Source organism: Tripterygium wilfordii, chromosome 13, assembly GCF_013401445.1.
Source record: "Tripterygium wilfordii isolate XIE 37 chromosome 13, ASM1340144v1, whole genome shotgun sequence".
Classification (NCBI taxonomy): domain Eukaryota; kingdom Viridiplantae; phylum Streptophyta; class Magnoliopsida; order Celastrales; family Celastraceae; genus Tripterygium; species Tripterygium wilfordii.
This window is the reverse complement of record NC_052244.1, coordinates 5,708,128-5,734,290: the sequence shown is the minus strand read 5'-3', so window position 1 is coordinate 5,734,290 and position 26,163 is coordinate 5,708,128. Positions and strand designations below refer to the sequence as shown.

The 26,163-nt window shown below is 36.0% G+C and overlaps 1 protein-coding gene across 2 annotated transcripts; it reads left to right on the top strand.

Moving 5' to 3' along the window:
• The first annotated feature begins 1,348 nt into the window (after positions 1 to 1,348).
• Positions 1,349 to 13,742, top strand: LOC120013610 (protein VAC14 homolog). Of its 2 annotated transcripts, none has more exons than XR_005471466.1 (20): positions 1,349 to 1,753; positions 1,872 to 1,985; positions 2,095 to 2,160; positions 3,493 to 3,582; positions 3,669 to 3,788; positions 3,926 to 3,954; positions 4,064 to 4,206; positions 4,310 to 4,404; positions 4,658 to 4,744; positions 4,918 to 5,025; positions 5,111 to 5,202; positions 5,394 to 5,475; positions 6,243 to 6,308; positions 8,098 to 8,213; positions 8,341 to 8,461; positions 8,690 to 8,851; positions 8,990 to 9,118; positions 10,085 to 10,124; positions 10,222 to 10,290; positions 10,693 to 10,712. XR_005471466.1 is itself a non-coding variant. In XM_038865481.1 (20 exons), exons 1-20 carry the CDS (start codon positions 1,664 to 1,666, stop codon positions 13,387 to 13,389), a joined length of 2,175 nt encoding a protein of 724 aa, XP_038721409.1. In that variant the 5' UTR covers positions 1,351 to 1,663; the 3' UTR covers positions 13,390 to 13,742. The 2 variants fall into 2 exon arrangements, 1 of the variants encoding a protein (XP_038721409.1); XM_038865481.1 differs by lacking the exon at positions 10,085 to 10,124 and adding an exon at positions 13,285 to 13,742 and having other exon boundaries at positions 1,351 to 1,753; positions 10,693 to 10,983.
• Positions 13,743 to 26,163: the final 12,421 nt, after the last annotated feature.

Sequence of the window (26,163 nt, the reverse complement as noted above, 5' to 3'; positions counted from 1 at the left end):
CCTGAACTCCTTTTGAGATAATTCTGCTAAAATCTTTTTGAGATAATCCTGCTAAAATCTCGTTTATCTCTTAACAAACTAGTCTTAAAGAAGATAAACCACTAAGATAACACTTTCCTCAATTGTAGTATCCAGACATTTATTTTTTTGGACACTCCTGATTTTCAATAACTTATCCCTAGATTCAATAATCACAAAAATCTATAAAATGAAAAAACATTAAAAATAAAAAGTCATGCCCTTACCATGTGTCAGTTGGAGGTTGGTTGTTTTTTGACAAGTGTGCATATCATTCCTCCACGTGTCAATTGGTGTATGGAGGCTATTTTCGGCCCAAGCATAAATACAATTTCATTTAATTAATATGATTATTCAAATAAAAAAGGGAAATGCGTTCTTATCTTCCTTTTTTAGTTTTAGGGTATAAACCATTCCATTTTTAGGTTTTTATCAAAATCAAAATGAATGTTAAATCCCGAAACAACCCCTTAAGAAATCAATTCAAAATCACCACGCAGATATGCTAACAGAAATGGTGGTAGTAAAAATGCTAGACAATTTTAGTAGCAGATATGCTGCATAAATGGTTGGTAGTGTTTGGTTCAACATTTGTTGGTAACATTTATGTTGTATAACATTTTGTGACAAATTACGTGCAGGGGTATTATGCATTTACTTTTAAGTAAATTGATATTTAAAATAAAATATAAATAATATCTAAAATAAGGATAAATAATAAACAATATTCCAATCTTACATATATTAAGATTAATTAATTAATTTTATTAATTAATAGATTAAAAGTAAATATGGCTACAACACCCTTTGGGTTGAGTAATCCGTGGCTACAACACTCCCTTTGGGGCCTAATTTTGGGATTGGGATTTCGAGTAATTCTTTGGCTGGAGTTCCCCGATCGAGAACATATGTGATCGGAGATGTTCCCGTGTTTGATAACCAAAACTTCTACTACTCATGTGATTTCCAATGGCATGACGAATCTAATGGCCGTCACCGATGGCAAGACCACATGCGGCGGCTTCGGGGAATCTTATCACCGCCATCGATTATGGCTTCCCTAGATGTCGATCTATAGGGTGTCGTCATTCTAATTGGGCCGGAGAGGAAGAGGAAGAGAGGTGAAGAGAGAGAAGAAGAGAAAAAAGGAGGAGGAAAGTAGAGGAAGAAAGAGGAAGGCTTTTTAAGGGTATTATGAAAATAACACTAAAATAATGGGGACAATACGAGAATGAGAACCAAAATGCTACTGAAATGTCCGATATACTCGTTTGGCATGCACAAAACATTTATACTAAAAGCTAGCATAAATACTGTACAAAAATGTTTACCACACTGACCCTGATAATGTTTGCCCAATTGCCCCTAGACAAGAAACTCCGTGTGATTAGAAAGGAAAATTAGGTCTACTTTTAAGTTTATTGGTTCAATTTCTCTATCGGTTTTCTCAGATCTGCCGAGAAATCTCAATTCGAGCCCAAAAACCCATAAGAAGTCATATTCCCGACTTGAGGAGGAGAAGATCAGGAAACGAATTTGGTTTCGGTTAGAGAAAATTTGCGGAGAATTGTAATCGGAATCGAATTTACGTCGGAATATCAGTCTTCAGAGAGAGACAGAGAGAGAGTTGGGTGTCGGTTCCAGTATGGCGGAAGCGCACTACGTGATTCCCGCCTCCGTCCTCCGCAACCTTGCCGACAAGCTCTATGAGAAGCGCAAGAATGCAGCTCTCGAGGTTTGAATCTCTCTGTCCGTGTTTAAATCATGAGGAACTGTTTGAAATTTAAGGCTCATTTTGATTCATAGTGAATTATGCGATTCTAGAAATATCTGAGTTTGTTTGGATTTTGTAGGTTGAGGGGATTGTAAAGCAGTTGGCGTCGGCAGGGGATCACGAGAAGATTTCAGCAGTGATTACTTTGTTGACGAATGACTACACCTACTCGCCACAAGCTAATCACCGCAAGGTTTGGTCCTTCATTAAATTGATGGGAATTTGGTTTTTTTCTTCGATGAATCCATCAACTATTTGTTATAGTTGGAATAATTAACGTAATTCAGTTTATTTTCGTGTAGGGAGGATTGATAGGACTAGCTGCTGCCACGGTTGGGTTAAGTTCTGAAGCAGCTCAACATCTAGAGGTTAGTGATCCTAACTACCTATGTCTCAGGAAAATCTTTCAGTTCAAATGAAGCCTTTTACCACCTATCAAATCACATGATGCTGTTAATGGAAAGGTGTATGGTTATTTTTCTTGTAGCAGTGTTTTGTAAGAGTATTAATTTGGTTTCCATGTTAAGATGCTGTTTGTGGTAAATCACTATTAACGTTGACATGACACGGGATTTAGTTTGCCCAGCGATGGACTTCTGAAATATTGCCGATGAGTGACTCTTCACGCTTTATTAATCAAGTCTAGTTCATTTTTAGTTTCTAGTGTCAGTTTTGGTACTTGCACGTGTTACGCATGCTAGTAGGAGAGCTAGTAGGAGATTTAAAGGAAATTAGATTTTGCAATACCAAAATCTTGTAGGGTTTGAGATTCCTGGTCAGTCTGGCCTGGTTTGGAAGTTTCTAAAATTTTCTGGAGTTAAGTTATATGTATATTTCAGTTGATCCATTTTTCTTCAAAGTTGGTCCTTCTTACATTTGGACTCCCAGATTTAACACACTGGTTTTATTCCGAAAGAGTGCAAGAGATTTTATCTTATGTGGCATTCTACTCATGTCCTGGTGTATATCCTTCAATTGATGTGCTCATGTCAAAAATAATAGTAGGAATTTGCCAATAGGCTCATCTTTATCATCTCCCCAAAATGTGTCGTCTTTCTTATCTTTGTGATGCTTAAGAGTTATTTTCCTACCACCCAAAATTTTTTTTCTGAATCCGGTCCTGCTGTTTTAGTTGAGTTTTTTTTGGAAAGGTTGGTCCTGGGACACACTGTTCTGAAGAATTCCTAATTCCCTTGTTGAATGATCAAGGTTGATTTACAAGTAAGTTCAAGTTTTGTGGTATCTCTATGGCATCCATCTTTTTGTGGACGTGCATTTGTAACTTGTTGACGGAATGTGTTCCCCTATGTGTATGTGCAGTGGAGTCCATCTGCCATGAGATTGAGATTCTTGGATCATTTTCTTTTTTCTGGATCAATATCATCCATTTTGTTCTACAGGCTACTTCGGTTATATTCTTGAAGTTCTTAGTTTTATTGGATGTATGCAGAATCTTAGCTGTCATGTGACACAATAATGTTTCACCACTTTCTAGTTTGAAAAGCAACAGCCAGATATTGTGGATTTGATTAGAACCATTTTCTATGCAGAGTAACAGAAGGATACAATTTTTTTTCCCATAGTTTTGTTCCGTATATCTCGAAATTATAGATTTTGTTTCAATGCTAGAGTTTTTTTCCTTTTTTACTTCCCTTCATAATATGAAATGATAACTTATCTTTGCTTCTGATTCTTGGCAGCAAATTGTGCCGCCCGTGCTTAGTTCTTTTTCTGATCAAGATAGTAGAGTTCGTTATTATGCTTGTGAAGCTCTATACAATATCGCAAAGGTGAAGATGGAATTTAGTAGATTTAGTTTTCTTTCTCGTTCTTGTAACTGTATTAGGTTTGATGCATGTTTCTTGTTGATGCTCAGGTTGTCAGGGGAGATTTTATCATATTCTTTAACCAGATTTTTGATGCCTTATGTAAACTCTCAGCAGACTCAGATGCCAATGTACAAAGTGCTGCTCATCTTTTAGATCGGCTTGTAAAGGTGAAAAATTGCTCTTCCCTGCAAATGTTCTGGTTTACCCAATAACTTTTTTTGGCACAAGCATATCCATGTAATTGTTTGATTGATAGGATCTCGCTTTGTGTAAACTCAATTCTTATTTTACTCTGATGGAACAGGACATTGTTACGGAAAGTGATCAGTTCAGGTTTGCCATCTTTTCCATTCCATTTCAATATTTGTAACTCCTGTATTTTCGGTAAAGAAAAAAGAAAAAAAATCTTGTTCTCATTGTTTTCCTTTGTTGTCTTCGTCAGCATTGAAGAATTTATACCTTTGTTGAGAGAGCGTATGAATGTTCTTAATCCATATGTACGACAGTTTTTAGTTGGATGGATCACTGTACTGGACAGTGTTCCAGATATTGATATGCTGGGTTTTCTTCCGGATTTCCTTGATGGTAAATAATACACATCTCTTTGTAGAAAAACTTGGAATCCAATATTCTTCCTTGATGTTTATTGTTGTACTCTAAGTACTGATGAAAATCTGAAAACTCTCAGGTTTGTTTAATATGTTGAGCGATTCTAGCCATGAAATAAGGCAACAAGCTGATTCTGCTCTTTCAGAGTTTCTCCAAGAAATTAAAAACTCCCCAGTAAGGCTTTTGATAATTTAAGTTTCATGTATAGCTTTTATTTTGTTTTTAACTTCAGTTATCACTTGCCTTGTGAAATTTTGTTTCTTGGCATTTTCCCTCCAACATATAAAGAATTTAATTCTAGATGTATTGATTTCAATTTAGACTAGTTTCTTCATAAATGTAATCAATTATCTGTACTGTTCTGACTTAAAAACAAAATCTTTTGTTCATTTGTAATTTTCTGACTCGGGCAGTGCTACTCTTGAAGTCTGTAGATTATGGTCGCATGGCTGAAATTCTAGTGCAGAGGGCAGGTTCTCCTGATGAATTTACTCGGCTAACAGCTATCACATGGGTTAGTGCCTTTGAAGCTTATGCAATGCCTCTGGCTGTTTGTTATTTTTGTGCAATATATTTTAGCCATCATGTATACAGAATGACTAACTGTTTTGGAATCTGGACCCAGTTCTTCTTGCCTTGAATTTTAGTTGGAGGGACCTTATTTTCTTATAATGCTCGGCTGTGCAGATAAATGAGTTTGTAAAACTTGGTGGGGACCAACTTGTTCCTTATTATGCTGATATTCTGGGAGCTATTCTACCCTGCATATCTGATAAAGAAGAGAAAATCAGAGTTGTAAGTAATTAACCTTTCCTGGCATAAATACATCTGCAGTTCTCTAAGCACTTCCATGAAATGCATTTTCTTTTCTGTGGATAAGGTTGCTCGTGAAACTAATGAAGAACTTCGTGCAATCAACGCGGATCCTGCAGAAGGATTTGATGTTGGAGCGATTCTTGCTATTGCAAGGAGGTGTAGTTTCTATTGACTGGGGAAAGGCTAGGTTTGAAATGTTATTAGAAGTTTGTTACCACAAAGCACTTCAGCTTCTAAGGAGCTGTAGAAGCAGGGGTTTAGAGGGTTGTTATATGAGTTTATCATTATGTTCAGAAATAATGTAAAAATCATTTTAACCGTTATTACTGGATTTTTAAATCGTTCAGGCAACTATCTAGCGAATGGGAGGCTACTCGAAGTGAGGCATTGCACTGGATATCAACCCTTTTAGACAGACATCGTTCTGAGGTAACAAGGAGCTTGAGATTGAATTTGAATTATTTTTCTTTTGACAAGATTCTTACTGACTTTTCTTTTTGTCCATGAAAGCTAGGCATGCTGTCAATTATGTTTATATTGTTCTCCTTTTTCCAAGTGCTCTTGATAGTTTATCATGGCCATTTTGGTGTAGAAAACATAGAATTTCAGGACAATCCATGTATTACTCCGTATGTATTCATGAAGGACATGGTTCTCTAAGTTGGATGACAGGAAAAATCAAGGAATCAAGGATTATAAGTATTCTATCACGTCCTAATTCTCAAACCAATATGCATTTCTTGGCCTTTTCATGCGAGCATAAATGTTAACAACTTGACTCCTTCACTTGCAATGCATAGCCTCTTCTCACCGTTCTTGCTCTCTTAAATGGTGCCATGCAGGAGCCACCACGTAGATAGCCCATTACAGTGGTTTGTGTGGCCATAATCCATCTATTAGTTTAGATATCTCACTTCTTGAAGCTGCTTCAAATCCAATAGTATGTGAAGATTACAACCTACTCCATTCCGATTGAAATCATCCTTAGTTTCCCAACCTGGTGGAAAATGCAAGCATATTTCAACTGTAACTCAAAAAAAAAAAAGGTGTACTAATCCAGTACTGTATTACATGAAAGGAAGTGGGGATTTGTACTTAGCTTGGCCATTCTAAAATAACTTGGTAGTGCTCTTTGCTTATGTTCTTTCATTTGGATTTCTGTTAAGATTGGTACTTCTTTTTTTTACCTGAAACAGGTCTTATGTTTTCTGAATGACATATTTGATACCCTTCTGAAAGCTCTATCAGATCCTTCTGATGAGGTATTGGTGACTACTGCTTATACTTTCAATTGCTGCCCGTTTTATCTAGTTGTGCTATTGATTCTTTATCTCATAAATTATTTTTCATGTTTGTTAATATTCTTAGTTACTGTTGCTTGTTGTATATCCTTATTTCTTATCTTCGGGTATTTGCTTTTCATGTACAATATTTTTTGTTGGAGATTTGTTTTCTGTGGGATCCTTGAATATGCTTTTTGTTTGGTGTTCTATTACATTGAGGTCGTGAAAAATATCATCATTAAGGAAATGAAAAGCAGAAAAATGAATTTTTCAAACTGGTAATATTTGAAGAGCTGAGAGAGAGGATTGGACACTGAAGAGTATCAACTGTTTATTTATTTCTTAGGATTACTTTCTCAAAAAAGAAAAAAAAAGGAAAAAAGCCCATGCTTGGAAGTTTTACTATTAGGGTTGAAGGGGATTGTAGGTGTGACACAAAAACAATCATTCCTCGTCCTACTTCCGGAATTGTTCCCACCAATTTTTGTGGGAATGGAGTAGTTTTATTAACACGTATATTTCAATTTTGTCCTGATAATGCTACTTAATAAAATCAAGAACAATTGATATTTGTTAAAATCCTCGATTCCACTCCTTTCCCTTTGTGAGACTCCCAAACAAGGGTGTGTTAAATTTTTTCCTTTCCATGCCCTTCCCGTCTTCCTCTACCCTTTAAATTCCCATGGAAAGCATAAGGAATCAGTTCCCCCAATAATATGGTTTGAAGAATTTAGAACTTGATTCAGCCTTTTAACTATTGGGCTAGAGAATTTGGTTCTATTTTGTCTTTTTCTAGCCCAAATATGTATTTTTTTTGGCATGCACAAATTATCGTATGGTATATATTGTTAGCCGTAAAACTCGATCCCACATTTTCTTTAGAACTTTTCTCTTCCAACTCTGTATCTTCATTTCTCCAGGTATTCTATCCTGTATTATTTTATTATTGAGGCTCTGTGAAAAAATGAATGAAATAGTTGTTATCATTTTTAGCCATGAGCCTGTAAGATAATTTAAATAAGAAATTGATCAGTTGAATGCAGTAGTAGTTGAGGGTATGCCGGTAATTATTTAATTTAACTTTGATTGTCAATATGCTTAAGATTCAAGTGACAGTCTTCAAGCTGATAGACATTGACTGTTTTCATGGGGGCGGATTTGAAGTACTTGATGGTACAAGGCAGTATAACATGTTTGTCTCATTCTTTATCATTTTAACTGCTAAGCATACATAACTTTCCATGTTAGAATATAAGGGAGCTAGAATACCCACTCGAGCGCCCAAGGAAATATGCTCATGGATATAACTTATAAGCATGTTTGAGATTTTCTGTCCTCGTTCATGGCATGTATCTGGCTGCATAAATGTTTGGGTTTGGTTGAGGGTTTTTTTCCCCTCTATAGACGAGATTGCTTTCTTCTGAGGAATGCCTCTTTTTGTTCATTCTTATTGATTGTTGGAAAAGTATTAAATGTCTGTTGTTGATTTTAGGCTAGACCATCGGTTTGGATTGTCTTTGTTTATCTTTTATCTCTGTTTATGTCATTGCTACAATTTATCTTATTCATTTATTATTTTCATGGGAGTCCTAGTTCTTTTCATTTATTGTATCATCTGATTTTTTGCTTACCAATAAAAATTTCAAGCCCCATCAAACTTTAAAGTTTATGATAATATTTTCAACCTGAATGTTTTATTTGGAAAATTGCATTTTGCATTCTTGAATTCAGGCTTTCTAATTGATTGCAGTTATGATCTTGTTCACAGGTAGTGCTCCTCGTCCTTGAGATTCATGCTTGCATAGCTAAAGACACAAAACTTTTCCGGCAGCTTGTTGTCTTTTTAGTCCACAATTTCCGGGTTGATAATTCTCTTCTAGAAAAGTGAGTGACCATTTTCCTTTTCTTCCAACCCTTCTTTGTGGATTAGCTAGTTCGTTTATTATGTTTTGTGGACTGTAAACTTGAGCATGCTTGATCTTTTCTTATACAAATCATTTTGTCTTGTTAGGCGGGGTGCTTTGATAATCCGCCGTCTTTGTGTACTTTTAAATGCTGAAAGGGTCTACCGTGAACTCTCTACCATACTAGAAGGAGAATCTGACCTGGATTTTGCATCGATCATGGTTCAGGTCCTTCCACTTTTCATTTATGAGAACTTAGATTTTGAAAATGCTTAGCGAATGTGGTATAATCAAGCCACTTAGTAGGTGATTGGGGTTATGCCAAGGTGGCACATGTTTTCGTTTTCTTGTTCTCTACCTTACGCTTTCACCTTTCTCCTTAGGTGTCAAGCCACGTTGGTAGAATGGATATTTATTGTCATACATTGGACTCAAAACTCTTTTTTCTCTTTTCAGGCTTTGAATTTGATTTTACTTACATCCTCTGAATTGAAAGAGCTTCGAGACCTTTTAAAGCAGTCCCTGGAGAATGCTGCTGGGAAAGATTTGTTTGTGTCATTATATGCTTCATGGTGTCATTCACCTATGGCAATTATAAGCCTGTGCTTATTAGCTCAAGTATGAGATTTGCATTTTGTTCTCTCTCTCTCTCTCTCTATCTATCTATCTATATGTTTATTCATCTATTGTTTTGCATATAAAAACAATGCACTTTTTTCCTTTATGGTAGTGAATATTGGTCTCTTTTCTTGGCAGACTTATCAGCATGCAAGTGCTGTAATTCAATCGCTAGGGGAGGAAGACATCAATGTGAAGTTCTTGGTCCAACTGGATAAATTGATTCGTTTGCTTGAAACACCCATCTTCGCTTATCTTAGATTGCAGGTGCATAAACCAAACATAGTATTATGTCTCACCTTTTTGTTGGGTTCTTGTAGTTACTTAAATCTGATTTAGATGATGACCGGCAGAGTAAAACATGACGAGATTTATTTATTTTGCCTCTGTCTCTGTCTCTCTCCCTCTCCCCCCTTGTGTCTGGGTTTATGGTGTCATGCTTTTTATTTATTTGTTTTGTTAGTCTTCACTTTTCTCAATGATATTTTTGAGTTGTCTTATTACGAAAATTTCCCCACAATACTTTTAGTTACGTTGACTGGATTTAGGAGCAATAGTCTAGACTATGTTAGTGTTTTTTGGTTCTTGACCCTTGACATGGGAGTAAGAGTATATATTCTTCGCTTTTAAAAAATTAAGATTGAACTCTCTGTTGATTCCCATCCATGTTTTGCATTCTAGAACATTTCACCAACAAAACCTTCTATTTACTTATTCATACTTTGACCAGCTTCTGAAGCAATTTAACAAAGTGCATGCGATGAAAAACGTGGTAACATCTAACCTACATGGAATCTGTTGTAGTAGTAGTATTCCTGTGGTATACCCAGTACTTTTTGCTGGATGTGTGCAATTTTCATGGATTTTGCTCTTAAGGTTTTGGGTATTTCTAACAAAGTTGACAACGTAGTTTTGAATCCTGTTTTAGTCCTTAAATCTTATATGAAGATGAATGGTAAGTAATATATCTCTTTCCCTCTCTCCCACAACACACGCGAAAACAATTTCCTAGTTTCAATGGCTAAGCATTGCTAGTCTTCTTGGGAAGGGTTATTGTGAAAGAAATGTATAGTTTCCATGTTCTATCTTTTGAAGGAAGTCAACTTACAGGAAATAGTTATTGCTTTTGATATAATTGCATGAGGCATGTTATGTGCGATCCGTATCTTTAGATTAATATATTATGGATTCAGTAGTTTTAATGTTGGACTCTGCTATCATATTCTTACATAGGTGAAACTGGTTTGAAGTTTGAACGAAGTAAATTATGCTGGTGGTTCTCCCTCTCTCTCTCTCCCCCACCCCCACCCACCACTCCCAGTTCCAAATGTATATTTTGAGTTTCTGAGTTTTTTTTTGTTTTATTGCAGCTTCTTGAACCTGATAGACATATATGGTTGTTAAAAGCTTTGTATGGCCTTCTGATGTTACTTCCTCAAGTACGTTTGAAAGAGTTGAATTGTTCTTTTAATTAGCTCTTATTTACCATTGAGCAAGACGCTTGCTTTGCAGTAATCAATAACTTTTAGAATGGTTTGCATGGCAAAGAAATGGCAATTCCCCTGTGAAGAAAACTGTGCTACATTGACTTTATGGGTTTCACTCAAAATTTTGTGCTTACCTTGTTGTCAGTCAACCAGTTACTGGGAAATGGTAATCTAGTTCATATAGATACACCAATTAATTATCGTGTTTTAGTATTAGAGAATTTATATGGTCTGATGTAGAACCTAACTTGAAGGTGGTATCATTTCAACATGTAGTTTTTTTTTTTTTGTGATTGCTTACCTTTGTCCTTATCCTCATTTTCAAAATTTCATTTATTTATTTGTTGAATGCAGCAAAGTTCTGCCTTTAGGGTGCTACAAAATCGTTTAAACACTCTACCGTCCTTCAATAGTGAGCAATTTAGGCGAGCATCTTCAGGGATTGCCTACTCTCAAATTCTACATCACAGGTCAAGTGGATCACAAATTGAGGATGGTGACATTAACCAAGATGGAAATTTCAATTCACAGAATGGAATTAACTTCACCTCGAGACTGCATCAATTTGAAGACATGCAACGGCAGCACCGAATGCATGTGAAAACACAGATGCAGTGCGGCAACAATTCGACTTCATCGTCAAAGGTTTGTTGGGATTCTTTTTATTGTTCTCAATAGTCTGTTTTGGTTTTGTTTGAGGGAGCCACCATTTACACACAAGTTTGGACGCACTACACACATTTACTTAGCACACCCTAATATTTCTTTTAATACGCACAATGAACTTCTCAAATTACCCTTTCACAAATATTAATTACATAAAAATTGAAATCCTAAACTACCTTCTTACTCCACCCACATATACCCTCTTATTCCACCTCTTCCTCCAGTTAAAATAAAGCAACTCATGTGTTTGAGATGTTTCTGTCGGGTTCTATCTTTCTCCTTTACTTTGTTTTGAAATTTGAAGTATGGAAGAATTGATTTGTTTTGAGTTGTAATTTCTGTTTTTATTCATTACTTTTCTTCCTCTCTTTAATACCCACAAAAGACCCTTCATTTTCAATAATTCTTAACACGATGAAGAACCTGTCTCAAGCTTTCTCCGTAACCAACCCCAACTTTATTTACTCCCATGCACACCTTTGATTTGTTTTATTCACTTTTCTTTTCTCAATTAATAGACAATTAAACCCAATTTATTATTGTGTATTATAATCATCATTATATCTTGTTTGTTTGTATTATTTTAATCAAAGTGCCAAATCTAATTTACTTTCGTCCAAAGAAAACAGAGAATAAAAAATGTCTTTTAAATGATGTATTTATCAGCTGAAATTGGTTCATAATTTTTTTCTATTTACAGAGCTACCATTGTTAGGAGTATTCAATTTATTTGGGGAGAAGACTAGAAGAGGAGATGATTATTTCTTGTACAATAAATTTAATTAAAAGATTTAGGTTACAAAGTTAATTCAATTTAATTATAATGAAAAACAAATGTGGGGTGTAAAAAGTATAGAGGTTTTAAGGTAATTTCATATAAGGATTATTTGGTAAATTTAAATTTTTTAAAAAATTGTGTGCACAATGAGTCTTAATATGTGTGCAAATAGCATCTCTCTTTGCTTGATTAGTCATGGTTTTATTCCTTATCAAAGAAAAAATCATGGTTTTATTATTACTCATTAGTATTGTCATATGTCATGTTGAGCCTCAGCCTACATATAGATTTTGATTGCATTTTAGGTTGTACCTTCTTGAGATCAGTAAATTTAGAGAATAGGAATGTCAAAGCAGATAGCATAATATGAGCATGAAGAGCGGCTAGGAAGCACGGACACTTCCCAAATGAAGGCGTACCAGTGTCGGACATGGACACGGCCCGGACACGTGTCCAGACCGTGTCCAATTTTTATCTTACTTTTAATTAAAGGACACGGCATGGGCACGCCGTGTCCCTTTTTTCCTTACATCTTGCTTTATCCTCCTATCAGAGATGGATGGCCCATGTGTCCCCACATTGAGACAAACATAAACACCTTTTGAGACACACATAAACACCCTTTCTGATAACTGTATGCGCCTCCCTATAAAGAAGCTTCTGTTTATACATTTCAAAAAAGGAAGAAAGCTCCTGTTTATATAATTGAGGGGTCCATGTGTCGCCACATTTATTTTTTTATTTGTTTATTCTTTTATAATTTGTAAAAACAAATAAAACTAGTAACTATATAGTCAAGTAGGATTCAAAAGTATATTTATCAAAATCAAACATTACCCTATTCAAAAATATTTGTTTATGTTACTTTGTTTTAAATATAGTAAAATTGTATTCAAAAGTGTATTTATTAAAATCAAACATTACCATATTCAAAAATATTTTTCTATATTAATTTTCTATAGAACTAATTTATAAATTATATTATTCATGTAGTGTGTCCTTGCCGTGTCCATGTCCTAAAAATTTTGAAATTCCCGTGTCGGAGTATCCGTGTCGTGTTGTGTCCCGTGTCCGTGTCCGTGCTTCCTAGGAAGAGCCTAAATTATTATCATGAGAATGATTTGTAGACAACACCCTCCATCAAGAGGTTGAGACATGGGGCGTGGTGTTGGGACAAATTCACCTGTCTTGATCTGATATAATGTCTTATGGAAGTAAGGGTTTGGTTCTGGAAAATCATTTACATAGGAGGGTAGAGGTGATGGTGGCAGAAAAATTTATGTGGTGGAATCTGTTGGGATCATGATGTTGTTATGAGGCTATATTGGCAGAGAAGGAAGTGTAGGACTGTTGTGTTACCAGCACTATTTTTTTCAAGACAACTTCATTGATTCATGATCAGCATTTGCTACTATATTTTCATTTAGTTCCTTCGCAAATGTCATTGCATTGTAAGACCAGCTGCAGCATCAGATTTACATTGTAGGTGGCTATCTTTGCAGGAGGCGCAAAGACAGGAAGAACCACGGATACCGTCCACTGCATCAGAACTGAGCAATAATTCTTCGAGATCATCAAGGAGAGGGCCAGGGCAGTTGCAACTTTAGGCCTATTGTACACTGATCTCAGCCATGGATGGGATCAATTATAATTTGTAAAATTGTAAATTTATTAGTTTGTTTCGTTCGAATTTATGGAGGTTGGGTGGGTCAAAATCAGGTTTTGAAGGCTCCTTGGCTATTCTTTTTTCCCTGTTTAGAAGCGTAGACGGTGTATTCCCATGTGGTTATGTTGTTTTTGTTCAAAAACCACATGGGATGAAGAGCAAAATATTTTATCCGGTAGGATTATGCAGTTTTTGTTTAGATATCCTTTTATGGGGATTTTATGTAATAAGTAATTAGCTTTAGTCATGTTTCACATTGTTTATTGGAAATATCATGCGCATGTTATTCTTACATTTGTTTTGTTTTGATGATATTAAAACTTTGTTTATAATATAATGATGTTTTAAGGTCTTTTGTGTGCTATCTGAATACTCTTTGATTTATAAGAATTGAATTTAAATGATAATGTCATGATGTTTGCGATATGTGTCCATACATGTTAAATAAGACTGATGTCTATTTATGTGAAGTTGACATCCATATATGCTTAATATAGTGCTGGAAAATCAATTTTGAAAACAAATAAGAATCGATGAAGTTAAGGATTAATTTTTGATTATCCATAATTTAATCGACTTAGGTCTAATTGGTTGTTAAATGAGAGTTTCATATGTGTTCTAGGACAAGAATTAATTGAAATGAAGTCTTACATTCAGATTTGGTCATGTACTTAAATTCTATCAAAACTAAGTATTTGCATAAGACTCAAGTTTTATGTGCAAGTGTTCTTTCATGGACGTGATGAATCAAATGGACTTCGATTTGCATGAAATTTTATATGCATTTTCGTTTCATCATTACGGACACATTTTACTAAGGATGGTTTGAGTTATTTTGTCATGTGTGATGTGATTTCCTTGTCCTAACCGTACAGCTTAATAAGTGACTTGTGTAGTCAATTTGATTAGGTTATGACTTTCTCATATGTGAACCAATTGACTTGAAGTTTGTTATGTTCACTATGATCTTTCATATAAAATTATGACGGCCAAAACTTTATATAAGATTGATCCTGGAGAATGTGTAAAGACAAATTGAAAGCTAGGATTCTATCTCATTCTACACTTGGAGAAGCAAATTGAAAAATATCTTTTAAGAGAAATTATTGCTATCAAGTTCATCAATAATCAAGCTTACTTGTTATTGCTGCTTCAATCTTCATCATCAAGTGAAAGTTTTTCTCCATTCAAGCTCTATACTCAAGGACTTCTCACTACTCTTGCTTTTGCAAAAAGGGAAGTTCCTACATCTTTTAGGCTATAGATACTTACATAAAAACTTCTCTTGTTCTTAAAATCATATCCTACCCTTGAGAGTGCTCTTGTATTCTTGAGAGTTCCACACCAAATACCTTAGTGGTAACTTGTGAGAACCATCTTCTACAAACCTTTCAAAAGTCCCTTGAGGAGGGCAAAGTGTGCAAATAACTCTTGTGTAAGGAGTTTTGTGGAGCTCTTAAAACCTCACTTTAGTAGAGTTGAGAAAAGTCCTAGGTTGGTGAACCTAGGTAGTAGACATAGGATAAGGGTCTCTGAACTAATTTAAATCATTGTGTTGATCTTGCTTGCTTATTTGCTTTTACTTGCTTGTTGTTTATTTGCCGGAATTTCTGGAACCCCAATATGCCCGTGCAAATTTCCTTAGCTAGAGTTTGAATTTTGATCTGAAATTTTTATACAGTGTTTATTAGGATGTTGTGACATTGCATGTCATTTTGACATCATTTGCTAGGTGAAATTGGTGTTACAAAATCTGTGCGCATTGTGTTGTTGCAAAATTTGTTTTTGTGATTCTTGATCAATTGATACTTTGTCAATCACTATATTGTATCAAATATTACAATTTATTGGAACTGACAGAAGTCCAATTTGTGTGCGCTACTTGTTATTTATAACATTGATTTGTTTGAAATTGTAAAAAGGGATTCCAATTGGAATTTGGGGACACAATTCACCCCCCTCTTGTGTTAAGCACGATGCTTCAATTGGTATTGGTGGAAGGTTAGCTAAAACTAGGATTTACATCCTATTTGGCATAGTTTATGGCAAACACTAGTACTTATGGATAGGATTTACATCCTATCCATGAAAAGACCACCATTTTTCAATGGTATGCAATATAGTTTTTGGAAAAATAGGATGAGAATTTTTATGAAGTCTATTGATTATGATTTGTGGAAAGTTGTAGAGAATGGTCCTTATGTTCCTAGAAAACTTTCGGGTGGTGAGATGGTAGATAAAGAAAAGAGTATGTTTACAAAGGAAGATAAGAGATTACTTAGCCTAAATGATAGGGCAATCAGCACTTTGCACATTGCACTTATTAGAAGTGAGTTTGATTACATAGCTCAATGTAAGAGTGCAAAGGAGATTTGGGACATGCTAGAGTTGAAGCATGAAGGAATAAGTCAAGTGAAAGACTCTAAGATAAACATGCTAGTTACCGAGTTTGGGACCTTTAGGATAAAGGAGGGTGAGAACATTAGGGAGATGTTTCTAGACTTACTTGCATATGTAATGAATTAGAAGTCTTAAACAAGCCATATGAGGAAGTTGATAAGGTCCAAAGGAACCGTAGGAGTTTACCTAGGATTTGGAAAGATAAGGTAGTAGCTATTAAGGAGGCTAAAGATCTTAGGAAGCCTAAGTTAGAGGAATTAATAGGAAGTCTAATGACACATGAATTAGAGATGTCTAGATTAGATGAGGAAGATGCACCACCTAAGAAAAATAGTTTAGCACTTAGGATCAATAGTGACACTAGTTTGGATTCTAGTGGTGATGATAGTGAAGTAGAGGTAGCCCTATTAGCTAAGCATTTCAAGAAGTTCTTGAAGATGAACAAACGTGGAGGATTTAGAAATAGAAAGGATTTCAAAAGAAAGGAGAAGGAGAAATAGGAAGATGAGCCAACTTGCTTCAAGTGTGGCAAAGTAGGACATAGGATAGCCAAATGCCCTAAGCTTAATAAGAAGAAATACAAGGGAAAAGAAAAGAAGGAGAAAAGAAGAAGAAAGCATTTAAGGCAACATGGGATGATTCTTCATCATCATCCTCAAGTGAAAGTGAAGAGGAACTCAAGGTAAACTTGTGTCTTATAACAAAAGAAGGTGAATCCTCATCCCGACGGATGAGATGGTAATTGATTCTAAACTTTCTTATGATGAACTTGTTGATTCTTATGATGAACTTCAATCTACTTATGATGAAATGTGCAACTCTTTTGGTGAAATGATTTTGCTAGAATAGAAGTTAAGAAAGTGCATGAAAATGAATGTGGTGATTTAAATGACAAGTATGATGCATCTTTGAAAGAAAATGAGTCTTGGAATTATGCATGCATGGTAATATGGAATCTACTGATGACTTGAAAGCAAAGTATGATGATGCATGTTTTTCACTTGATGCATTAGTTTAAGAAAATGAGGATTTGAGGGCTCAATTGAACACATTTTTTAGCTGTAGTAACATTGGATCATCTAGCATTTCACACGATTTAGATACTTTGTATGCTAGTATACATGAGCTAGAGGGTGCATTAGCCACGTGGGATGAACATGAATGTATAATCATGCACGGCTCCTCCTCTTTACAAAAGGAACTTGATTTAGCAAATGAGATACTAAATGCTTGAAAATCAATTTTCCAAATTATCCATGAGTTCTTCAAAGCTTGATGAGTTACTTGCCTCTCAAAGACACTACTTGGACAAGAGTGGATTAGGATATGATCTTATGAAACTCAAGGTCACCTTAGAAGTTGAGAAGGCCATGACCAAGACTCGAATTGGATTGAAAAAGAATGCCTACCCCACGGGTAAGGCTAGTATCCCTAAGGGGACATCACCTAGGAAGATGAAAGTCTATGTGAACAAAATTTGGGTGCCTAGAAGGTTGAACGACATGGACAAGAAAGCATATATGATGAGAGATTTCAAAATTGATGCATATACCTTTGTTGTGACGAACCCTCAAGGATCTAAAGTTTGGATACCTAAAGTTTCATGATTATTTTCAGTAGGGTTATCTCATCCTCAATGTCCAAAGTGCTGGTGGATTTTGGACAGCGTCTCTTCTCACTCATGGCTGAATATTTTCTATTGTTTTTGAGTGAAAGAAGCATGGAGTTTGATGACTACCTCTTGGCAAAAGGAAGAACCATTGGAGATGGTTATGGTGGTAATTTTCTTGACTTTTTTGATGATATGTTTAATATATGTGAACTTGTTATTCCACTTATCTTGCATGATGATAAATATGTGGTGGGGGCCAGTTGCACTCCACAGATTATCATTCACACCCCAAAACTAAGAAACCCCATTAAAATTTGGCCTGGTCTTGATACACCCTTTTTTTTTTTATGTTTTTTCAAAAAAAAAACCAAGTACACCCCTAATGCAGTTATAACCAGAAAAACAGAGCATGAAATTGGCATAGAGCCTTTGCATTAACTTGGCATAAACAACAATCATTCAACAAACATAAATGTAAGTTAAGAACTAACAACAAAGATATAAACAGCCGCATCAATCTATGAACTCAATAGTAGCCGTTGTGCACATGTTGGAAGAAGTAAGCTTCTTGAACTTGTCTACTCTTGAAGAAAACAACTCTGCCCATCTTGCTGCACTGAAATCATGATGATCAGTCCACATTTTGGACACTGGAGGTATTGGACAATCTGGTAGAAGCTCCATCCTTACAAAGTGTGACCTGTTGATGTAGTTAAATACCAATATCCTCTGCTTGTTCTCCAATAGTACATCACCCCTTAGAGGGAAAAAGGATAGACATTGTTCCTTTGAAATTAGTAGTTCTACCACATTGTAATAGGATGATATGACGTTTTCCTTATATGGCATAATCATCCAGTTCTTACTATCCGTAAAACTCATCGTAGCACTCCAAACTCAATAGCAACTCTGTTGTGCTGGAAAATGGTGACATAAATTCGTTATAAAATTCTTTAAACTTGTGCAACTTAGCTGCAAGATCTTTCCTTACTATCTTCCAACCATCATTGTCCCAACCATAGAAAGATGCCACAACTCTGAATCCACAGTGAACATCCCGTGGTACATCAATAATGTTAGATATATAAGGATGGAAAAAAATCAAGAAACTGTGCTACCTAATTTGTAGTGTTTGCCCCCTTGTCCTATATACTCTCAACTTTGGTACTAACTTTGAATTTTCTCTAGCTTGTGCTGCCAATGGAGCTGACTTTGTATGTGACTCCTTCTTCACACTTTGAGTTGAAAATTGTGATGTCTGAGTTGGCCTAACATTTTCTAAAACATGTGACTCTACTGCATGCTCAAATGTAGAAGGTTCTCTCTTGGTTGATTTCTCCTCTACAAGGTTGCCTTTAAAACTCCTCTGCCCCTTTCTTCCTCCCTCTCACATTGACCTTCTGTTTTGGCTTCAACATGGAGGTGCTACTAGTATGCCCTATGCACTAAAGTTGCCTATTGATCTCCATTTTCTGAGGTATTGTTGTAGTAGCAAATGTGGACCAAACCATATCCATTCTCCTCATACTCAGCAACTGTAGAAGAATGCATAACACTTGCAAAAGTAGCCATAAAGTCATCAAATTCAGCTTTCAGACAAAACAAACCAATGCAGTTTGTGAGCATATTCCTGGGAATATGAACCCTACATAGCTGGTTCTTTGTAGTTGTGAAAACTATCTTCAAAGCATTCGTTAGTGCAAGTTCACAATCACTGATGAATACACTTGCCAGCACAGTATCAAACAAGTCCCTGAAGCAACATAAAGCCCACTCATAATTTATTCCTTCTCTGAACTCATATAGTAGAATGCAACACAAAAATTTTTCATTATGGAAGTCACTCCAACCATCTGAAGTAAAGGCAGAACTTTTTTGTCTTGTACGTACAATCAAGCATGAAGACAAATGGAAAAGCTCTGGCAAGTTGGATTGAAGTTGAGCAACTGAAAAACAAATCCTTCACTACCTCAGTGTTTGCCTCAGATAGATGCCTTACCATATACCCATTCTGAATGAGCAAGTTGAACAACAAATGCATATGAGACTTGCCAGCAGTCTCCTTGATTCGTATTGTAGTCCTCCCATTGTATATGGTCTTCGTAGTTGTTGCATTTGTTGGATTTTTTAACTTGAGTTTATTCAAAATGTCCCTCGACCTCACCCCTATCTTGGATAACCTTTCAACAGTATGCCTCTCTTCCCTAGTAAGTTTACCCATAAATGAATGCCCTTCAAAGCATTTAACCAGAGCGTGATAGTGTTTCTCATTCACCACAATCAAATGCCATCTTTGAGGAATTGAATTAGACACATGAGCTTTTAGACTAAATGGGATGCCACACTTCTTGTTGAGGACCTCCTCTTTGTTGCATTGCCTTTCCCCATGTACCCACCATTTCTCTCACAAGCAAGCATAATCCTTGGGGTTCTCTTTGTATCATTAACATCTGATCTCTTAACCACAACAACTACCCCGTGTTTACGTCTACACTTCCTGGCATAGTCTACAACAATCTCTTTATTCTCAAATTCCTACAAAATCCAAACAAGTAATCAACAATCTGCCCTAATAGCACAAAATCATACCAAAAGTTTTGAAAATATACCATATCAATTTCAAAATGCCATGTGGTGTCCACTTCAATGTTCACAAGGGTGTGCACCTCAGTCATTTTTCTTCCAAATCTTACATAATGACAACATGCAGTGGGCATTTCAACTAAACCCTAAACAAATCAGTCTTTTCAACAAGAAATCAAAGGTAATGTGGTACTGGATGGGTGAGACAAACTTACTAGGTTTTATGGGTCTTCTGGGCACTCTACATATTCGTCGTCAGAGCTGGCATTAAGCCAGAGATGTTCTCGTCACTGAAGTCATCGAAGTCCGGATCGACGTTGTAATCGTTGTCGCCCATCAATTTCAGACAAAACAGAGAGGGAAGGGTGAGAGACGAAACAGAGAGGGAGAGGGAAGAAAAGAGAGGATGGAGGGAATGAGTGACACATTGACGCACTGGGGTGTTTTATAGACTAGGGTTTTTTTTTGTGTGTTTTAGGGTGTAAATGGGAAATCTGTGGAGTGCAACTAGCCCCCACTAAAAATATGTATTCTTGTTTGAAGATGCTTAATTTTTGTCTTAGTTTTAATGAAGTGAATTTTTCATGGTATGTTTGATGAAAATGTGATTGACTCAATTGCTTATGAGCTCTTCATTTTTTGTTCTCGCCTTTTCGGAGAAATGATAATTGATGTCGTAGTGAGAATTCACACTCTTGGGAGTCTTGGGCATAGGCATTTTTAAATGACATTCACATAGAGCAACTAGTTTCTTGTTCTATCACTAGATCGAGAGCTTCCTTAGTAAGAGTTGCGATGAGCCAATCTCGTAGAGTGCAATTAACTCACTTCCATATGGTGAATTCTGGGTTGGTTTAAGATGGCTGCAAACATCAAGAACTATGTATAGCTGATTCTTCCATGTCATATGAAAATGATTTCCTCCCTTCACTTTCGACACTTGTTCGATTTTTTTTTGTTTTGTACCGTCATCAAGTTCTTGTTTCAAATAAAGACGGACAAAATTAACATGTTCCTAAATGTGGGTCGATCAAAGTGGAAAATGAGGTCTACGAATGTAGTGGCACATCTGACAAATAATGGCATGACTTGACATTTGCAAAGGTGCAGTGCTCAAAAGACCAGTAGCTTGAATCTTCTGTATTTCTGTTGGGACAACTCAGTCTGGATGTTGAACTCTACATCTGAATATCCGATAAACCATTCAGAAGACCTGGGAAAACTTTTTTGCAGAAAAAATTCATGAGCATCTACGTCATATCTTTACCATTAGCATGGTTCCGGCCAACTAATTTCTAGCTTAGTCCTTTATTTTTCAAGCCTCCGTCGGCAATGTTTCTATTTTAACTTATAAAGCACGCCCTCAATACATTTTAGAATGCATTCCCAGTTAATGAAATTCATGATTTATTTCAACAATGTGTTGTTTTTTTGTTTAATTTAATATGAATTCTTTCATTCCGATGCTAGTCTTATGTATTCTGCTATGCTTTTCCCGCTTTACACAAAACAAATTCTAAGTCCTTTTGAAAGGCAACCTCGAACTAGCAGCATTGTGTGCTCAAACTACACACAACTCATTTGGTGAACATGTCAGATTTGATGCAAACCTCATATATATCAAAATATTTGGATTGACAGCAAGTCCTATCACACCTAAACACACATCATCCACAACCCAAACACTTCTATCCCCAACATCAGAAGCGGCCGATCTCGTGTCCAACACAAAAGAGAGAGAGCACTCTATCATCCTAACTCTCCTATTCTTCTCTCATCTCTTCTCTCAAACTCTTCTCTCAATCTCTCTCATCTTTTTTTTATTAATAAATATAAAGGAGAGAGAATGAATCATTATTTTGGTGAAATAGAGAATATAATATGTAATTTATGTAGTGTTTGTTGGATAAGTAATCTGTAAAATATAGAACAATAGCATTTTGTCTGTATTTTTGAGAATCTGTTTAGATAAAATGATGCAAATGCTATTAACCACTCCAACCCACATCCCCTATTTTAATATCATATCAATATTTTAATAGTTTTAAGAGGAGAATAGAAAGAGGAGAGAGAAATGAGAGAGAAGAGAGAAGATGAAAGGAGAGAAGATAAAATACTGATTTGATGGGTTTCGAGGATGGTGGTCATGCCCAAAATTTGGAGTATGCAAATTGAAAATTCTAAAATAGGGTACCATTTGGGGTACCCATTGGAACATGTTAAATTGAAAAAGGTATACAAAATAGATTCTCACCTATTTTAGGTATCCATTGGACATGCTCTTTAGACTCAAACTTTAATTTTTTGAATATTTTAATTTTATTTTAAAGATATTTTATGATGGGTGAAAATTTTGAAGTACATGTGCATCTGAAGGGTTTTGGACGTCAAGTCATGGGTTCGCATGTAAAAAAATAAAATAAAAAATGTATTATACATCGATTCCACTTCAATTTGGTACAAGAATAGTGACGATGGTGTGTGTTTTGACCCAACTCAAAATAGATTCTCCCTCATCCACAAAATTTATACGCACTTGAGCTTGAGCCTAAGTTAGTATCATCAAGAAGTGAGCTTATTATTAACTCACTCAAGTATTCATATTTTTTCCAATGTGGGATTGAACTCATTCACCAACATTCATCCCTTATATGGGTACTTTGGAGAATAAATTCTTATTCATCCGATATCGATTTTCGAAATGTAAATATACTACGTTCATCTACTTTCAAAGACGTTTTTTCAACACGTACTCGTCCTCAAGGACATCCTAGCTAGTCACCCATTAATTGGCACCCATAGTAGGCCAATGCTCTCATACGATATCCAACAAATGAAGCATCACAACTTCTCAAATTTGGAATAGTCTTACCATGTCAATAGATAATTATCATCAACCATCCCACCTTGTTTGAAAACTAATCAATAAATGAAAAGAAGGGCAGGTTTCTAGGGGAAGAAGTTGTATTTTAATCTTCAATTGTTTGTCTTCATTAATTTTAATATGTACAAAACCTTACCTATAACATGTTTGAAGAATAGAAGCGTTAGACATTGAGAATAGCATGTTTGAAGAATAGAAGCTTTGACATTGAGGATAGCACGTTTGAAGAATAGAAGCGTTGACATTGCGGATAGCAGATCAAGGGATAAAGTTTTTGTTTACACTAACCACAACTAGAGCACAGATGGAGAAGGAGAAGGAGGAAAAGGAAAAGGGAAAGGAGGAGGAGGAGAAGGTGGAGGAAGTATTTCATATTAGTCACACTCATTTCTTGATCTTTAAGGGTATTATTTCTCATGGATGGTGTGGTGCATGCAATGAACCCATATCTGATACTCCAGCATATCAATGTAAGTTCTATCCAAAATGTGAGTTTCAACTCCATGAATCATGTACACAAGTGACTTTTAACTTGCACCACCCTATGCACTTGCAACTATTGGAAACATGCAACTCGCGGAAGCGTAAAAGTACCTCATAGACATAAATGATAGCTAGACAAGTTTCAAAAATTTCTTATCAAATACTAATCACCATAGCATAAACCATATCTCAATTAATTGCAAGTAGATTATATACCTTGAGATCTCTCTGATTTGATCTCTAATAATCAGGAACGAAGGATGGAGTCAGCGAGTTTGATACTAAGCTCAAACCTGCGGATCTTCCACCGCATGCACCAATTCCCAAACTTGGATTGAGAGGGTGGTCTCTTTTCTCCAAGAACCTTAAAAACACAAACCAAAACTAGTGGAAACGATTAGAGAGTAGAGAGGCCAACTGGTGTCTCAAAACTTGTGTTAACAAAACACACACTATGTGTGTATTTATAGGGTCGGCCACACCTAGGGTTTTCTCCCTAGGTGGGCCGGCCCCTAAGCCTCTCACTCTCCTAATTTCGATCTGTTTTGGTTTTCCTGTATCTTCTAGTATTGGGCTTCTGGGCTACAGTGGGGACCAAGTAGGAAAAATAAAACATGGACTTCCTATGAATTTAATTATCAGCCCAAACCCATGGACATAATTATAATATATTCCACTAAAATATTATAATTGCACTCCCCGTTTTATCTCAAATTAAATCTGAGCCTTTAGTTATATTCGTTCATAAAATTCCTCACGTTTAGTTACAGATACCTGTCAATTAAATATGCCACTGACATATAATATTTAATTGACATCTTTAAATATTTCCTTGAGCTTACCGCTTAACTTATTTGAATGTGTCGGATTAATTAAAATCCACCTGTAGGGTTTTGACACAATATCAAATCCTATAAGCATTCTCAAGAGGGTATCATTAATCCATAATTGGACGTGAATGTTATTAACATATTATTTTTCATCGTACAATTAATGCGGTGACCCAACTCACTTGGTGTTTGTTGGCCTGTACAAAAAGACCTCACCCTTTAGTAAATCAAAGTCCCATATATTAAATGCATATGTACTAATAATCTTTAATAAATTAAGAATATGAACAATGCTATAACGTTTGTGCGAGTGTATAATTTTCCATATAGTCAGACTAGGAAAATTGACTCGCACATAGTCCTGATCAATACACTCCGAGTGTACCGGTTTAGTAAGTTCCAGCTTTGCCACTCTCCGTAACCAAGGTAGGTACACTAAAATACTATACCGCAGCCAAGCCAACGGTTTGTCCAATTCCGTCTTAGCTGTGATCGCTTACTTATATTCGATAGGAACTTATGAATTGATCTTCCGTGTGCAAGCTTAGACTCTACACACCAATTCATATACCATATAGAATAAAAGACACTGATGCCAATATGTCTTTTCTCATTTTAAATGCTAAATATATTTTATTCAAATAAATAAATCGAGTTTGAATATTACATACAATAATGGCCTTTAGCATACTATTCCTATCAATCTCCCACTTCTGCTCAAGGCCATGATGATACCATCTTATTGCCAGGCCCTCCAAGTGTCCCTCAAATGGTTTTGTTGGTAAGCACTTGGTGAATGGATCTGTCAGGTTATCCTTTGATGCTATCTTCGTCACTACGACATCACCTCTCCATACGATCTCTCATATCAAGTGATACTTGCGTTCAATATGTTTTCCTTTTGAATGAGCCCTTGGTTCCTTTGAATTTGCAACTACTCCGCTATTATCACAGTAAAGTGTAATAGGCGACAGAGCTTTAGGTACCACATTCAAGTCTATAAGAAAGTTTTGGAGCCACACTGATTATTTAGCTGACTCAGAGGCTGCTACATATTCAGCGTCCATAGTGGAGTCAGCAATACAATATTGCTTGACACTTCTCCAACTAATGGCTCCACCTCCCAATGTGAAAACATACCCTGAAGTTGATTTCCTGAAATCTTTGTCTGACTGAAAATCTGAATCTGTATACCCAGTGGGTATAAGCTCATCAGACTTGTAAACCAGCACATAATCTCTCGTTCTCCTTAGGTACTTGAGTATGTGCTTTACAGCAATCCAATGTTCCATACCTGGATTAGACTGATATCTGCTAACTAGACCAACCATATAACATATGTCCGGTCTAGTACACATCATGGCATACATGAGGCTTCCCACTGCCGAAGCATATGGTACTTGACTCATTTTCTTTATCTCATCAGCATCCTTAGGACACTGATCTCGAGATAAAGTGACTCCGTATCTGTAAGGAAGAAATCTTTTCTTGGAATCTTTCATGCCGAATCTTGCCAGGATGATGTCAATGTAGACTCCCTGAGATAGGCCCAACATTCTTTGTTTCCGATTTCTCAATAGTTTGATCCCAAGAATGTGGCCGGCTTCTCCCAAATCTTTCATTTCGAATTGACTACTCAACCAGACTTTAACAGTAGATGATATAGCTACATCGTTTTCAATGAGTAATATATAATCTATATAAAGTACTAAGAATACCACCACACTTCCATTGCTCCTCCGATAGACACAAGGTTCATCAGGACATTGCTCAAATCCATAGGATTTTATGGCCTGGTCGAATCTTATATTCCAAGACCTAGATGCCTGCTGGAGTCCATAAATGGATCTCTTAAGCTTACACAACAGGTGCTCTTGGTTTCTCGCTACAAATCCATCTGGTTGCACCATATAGATGCTTTCG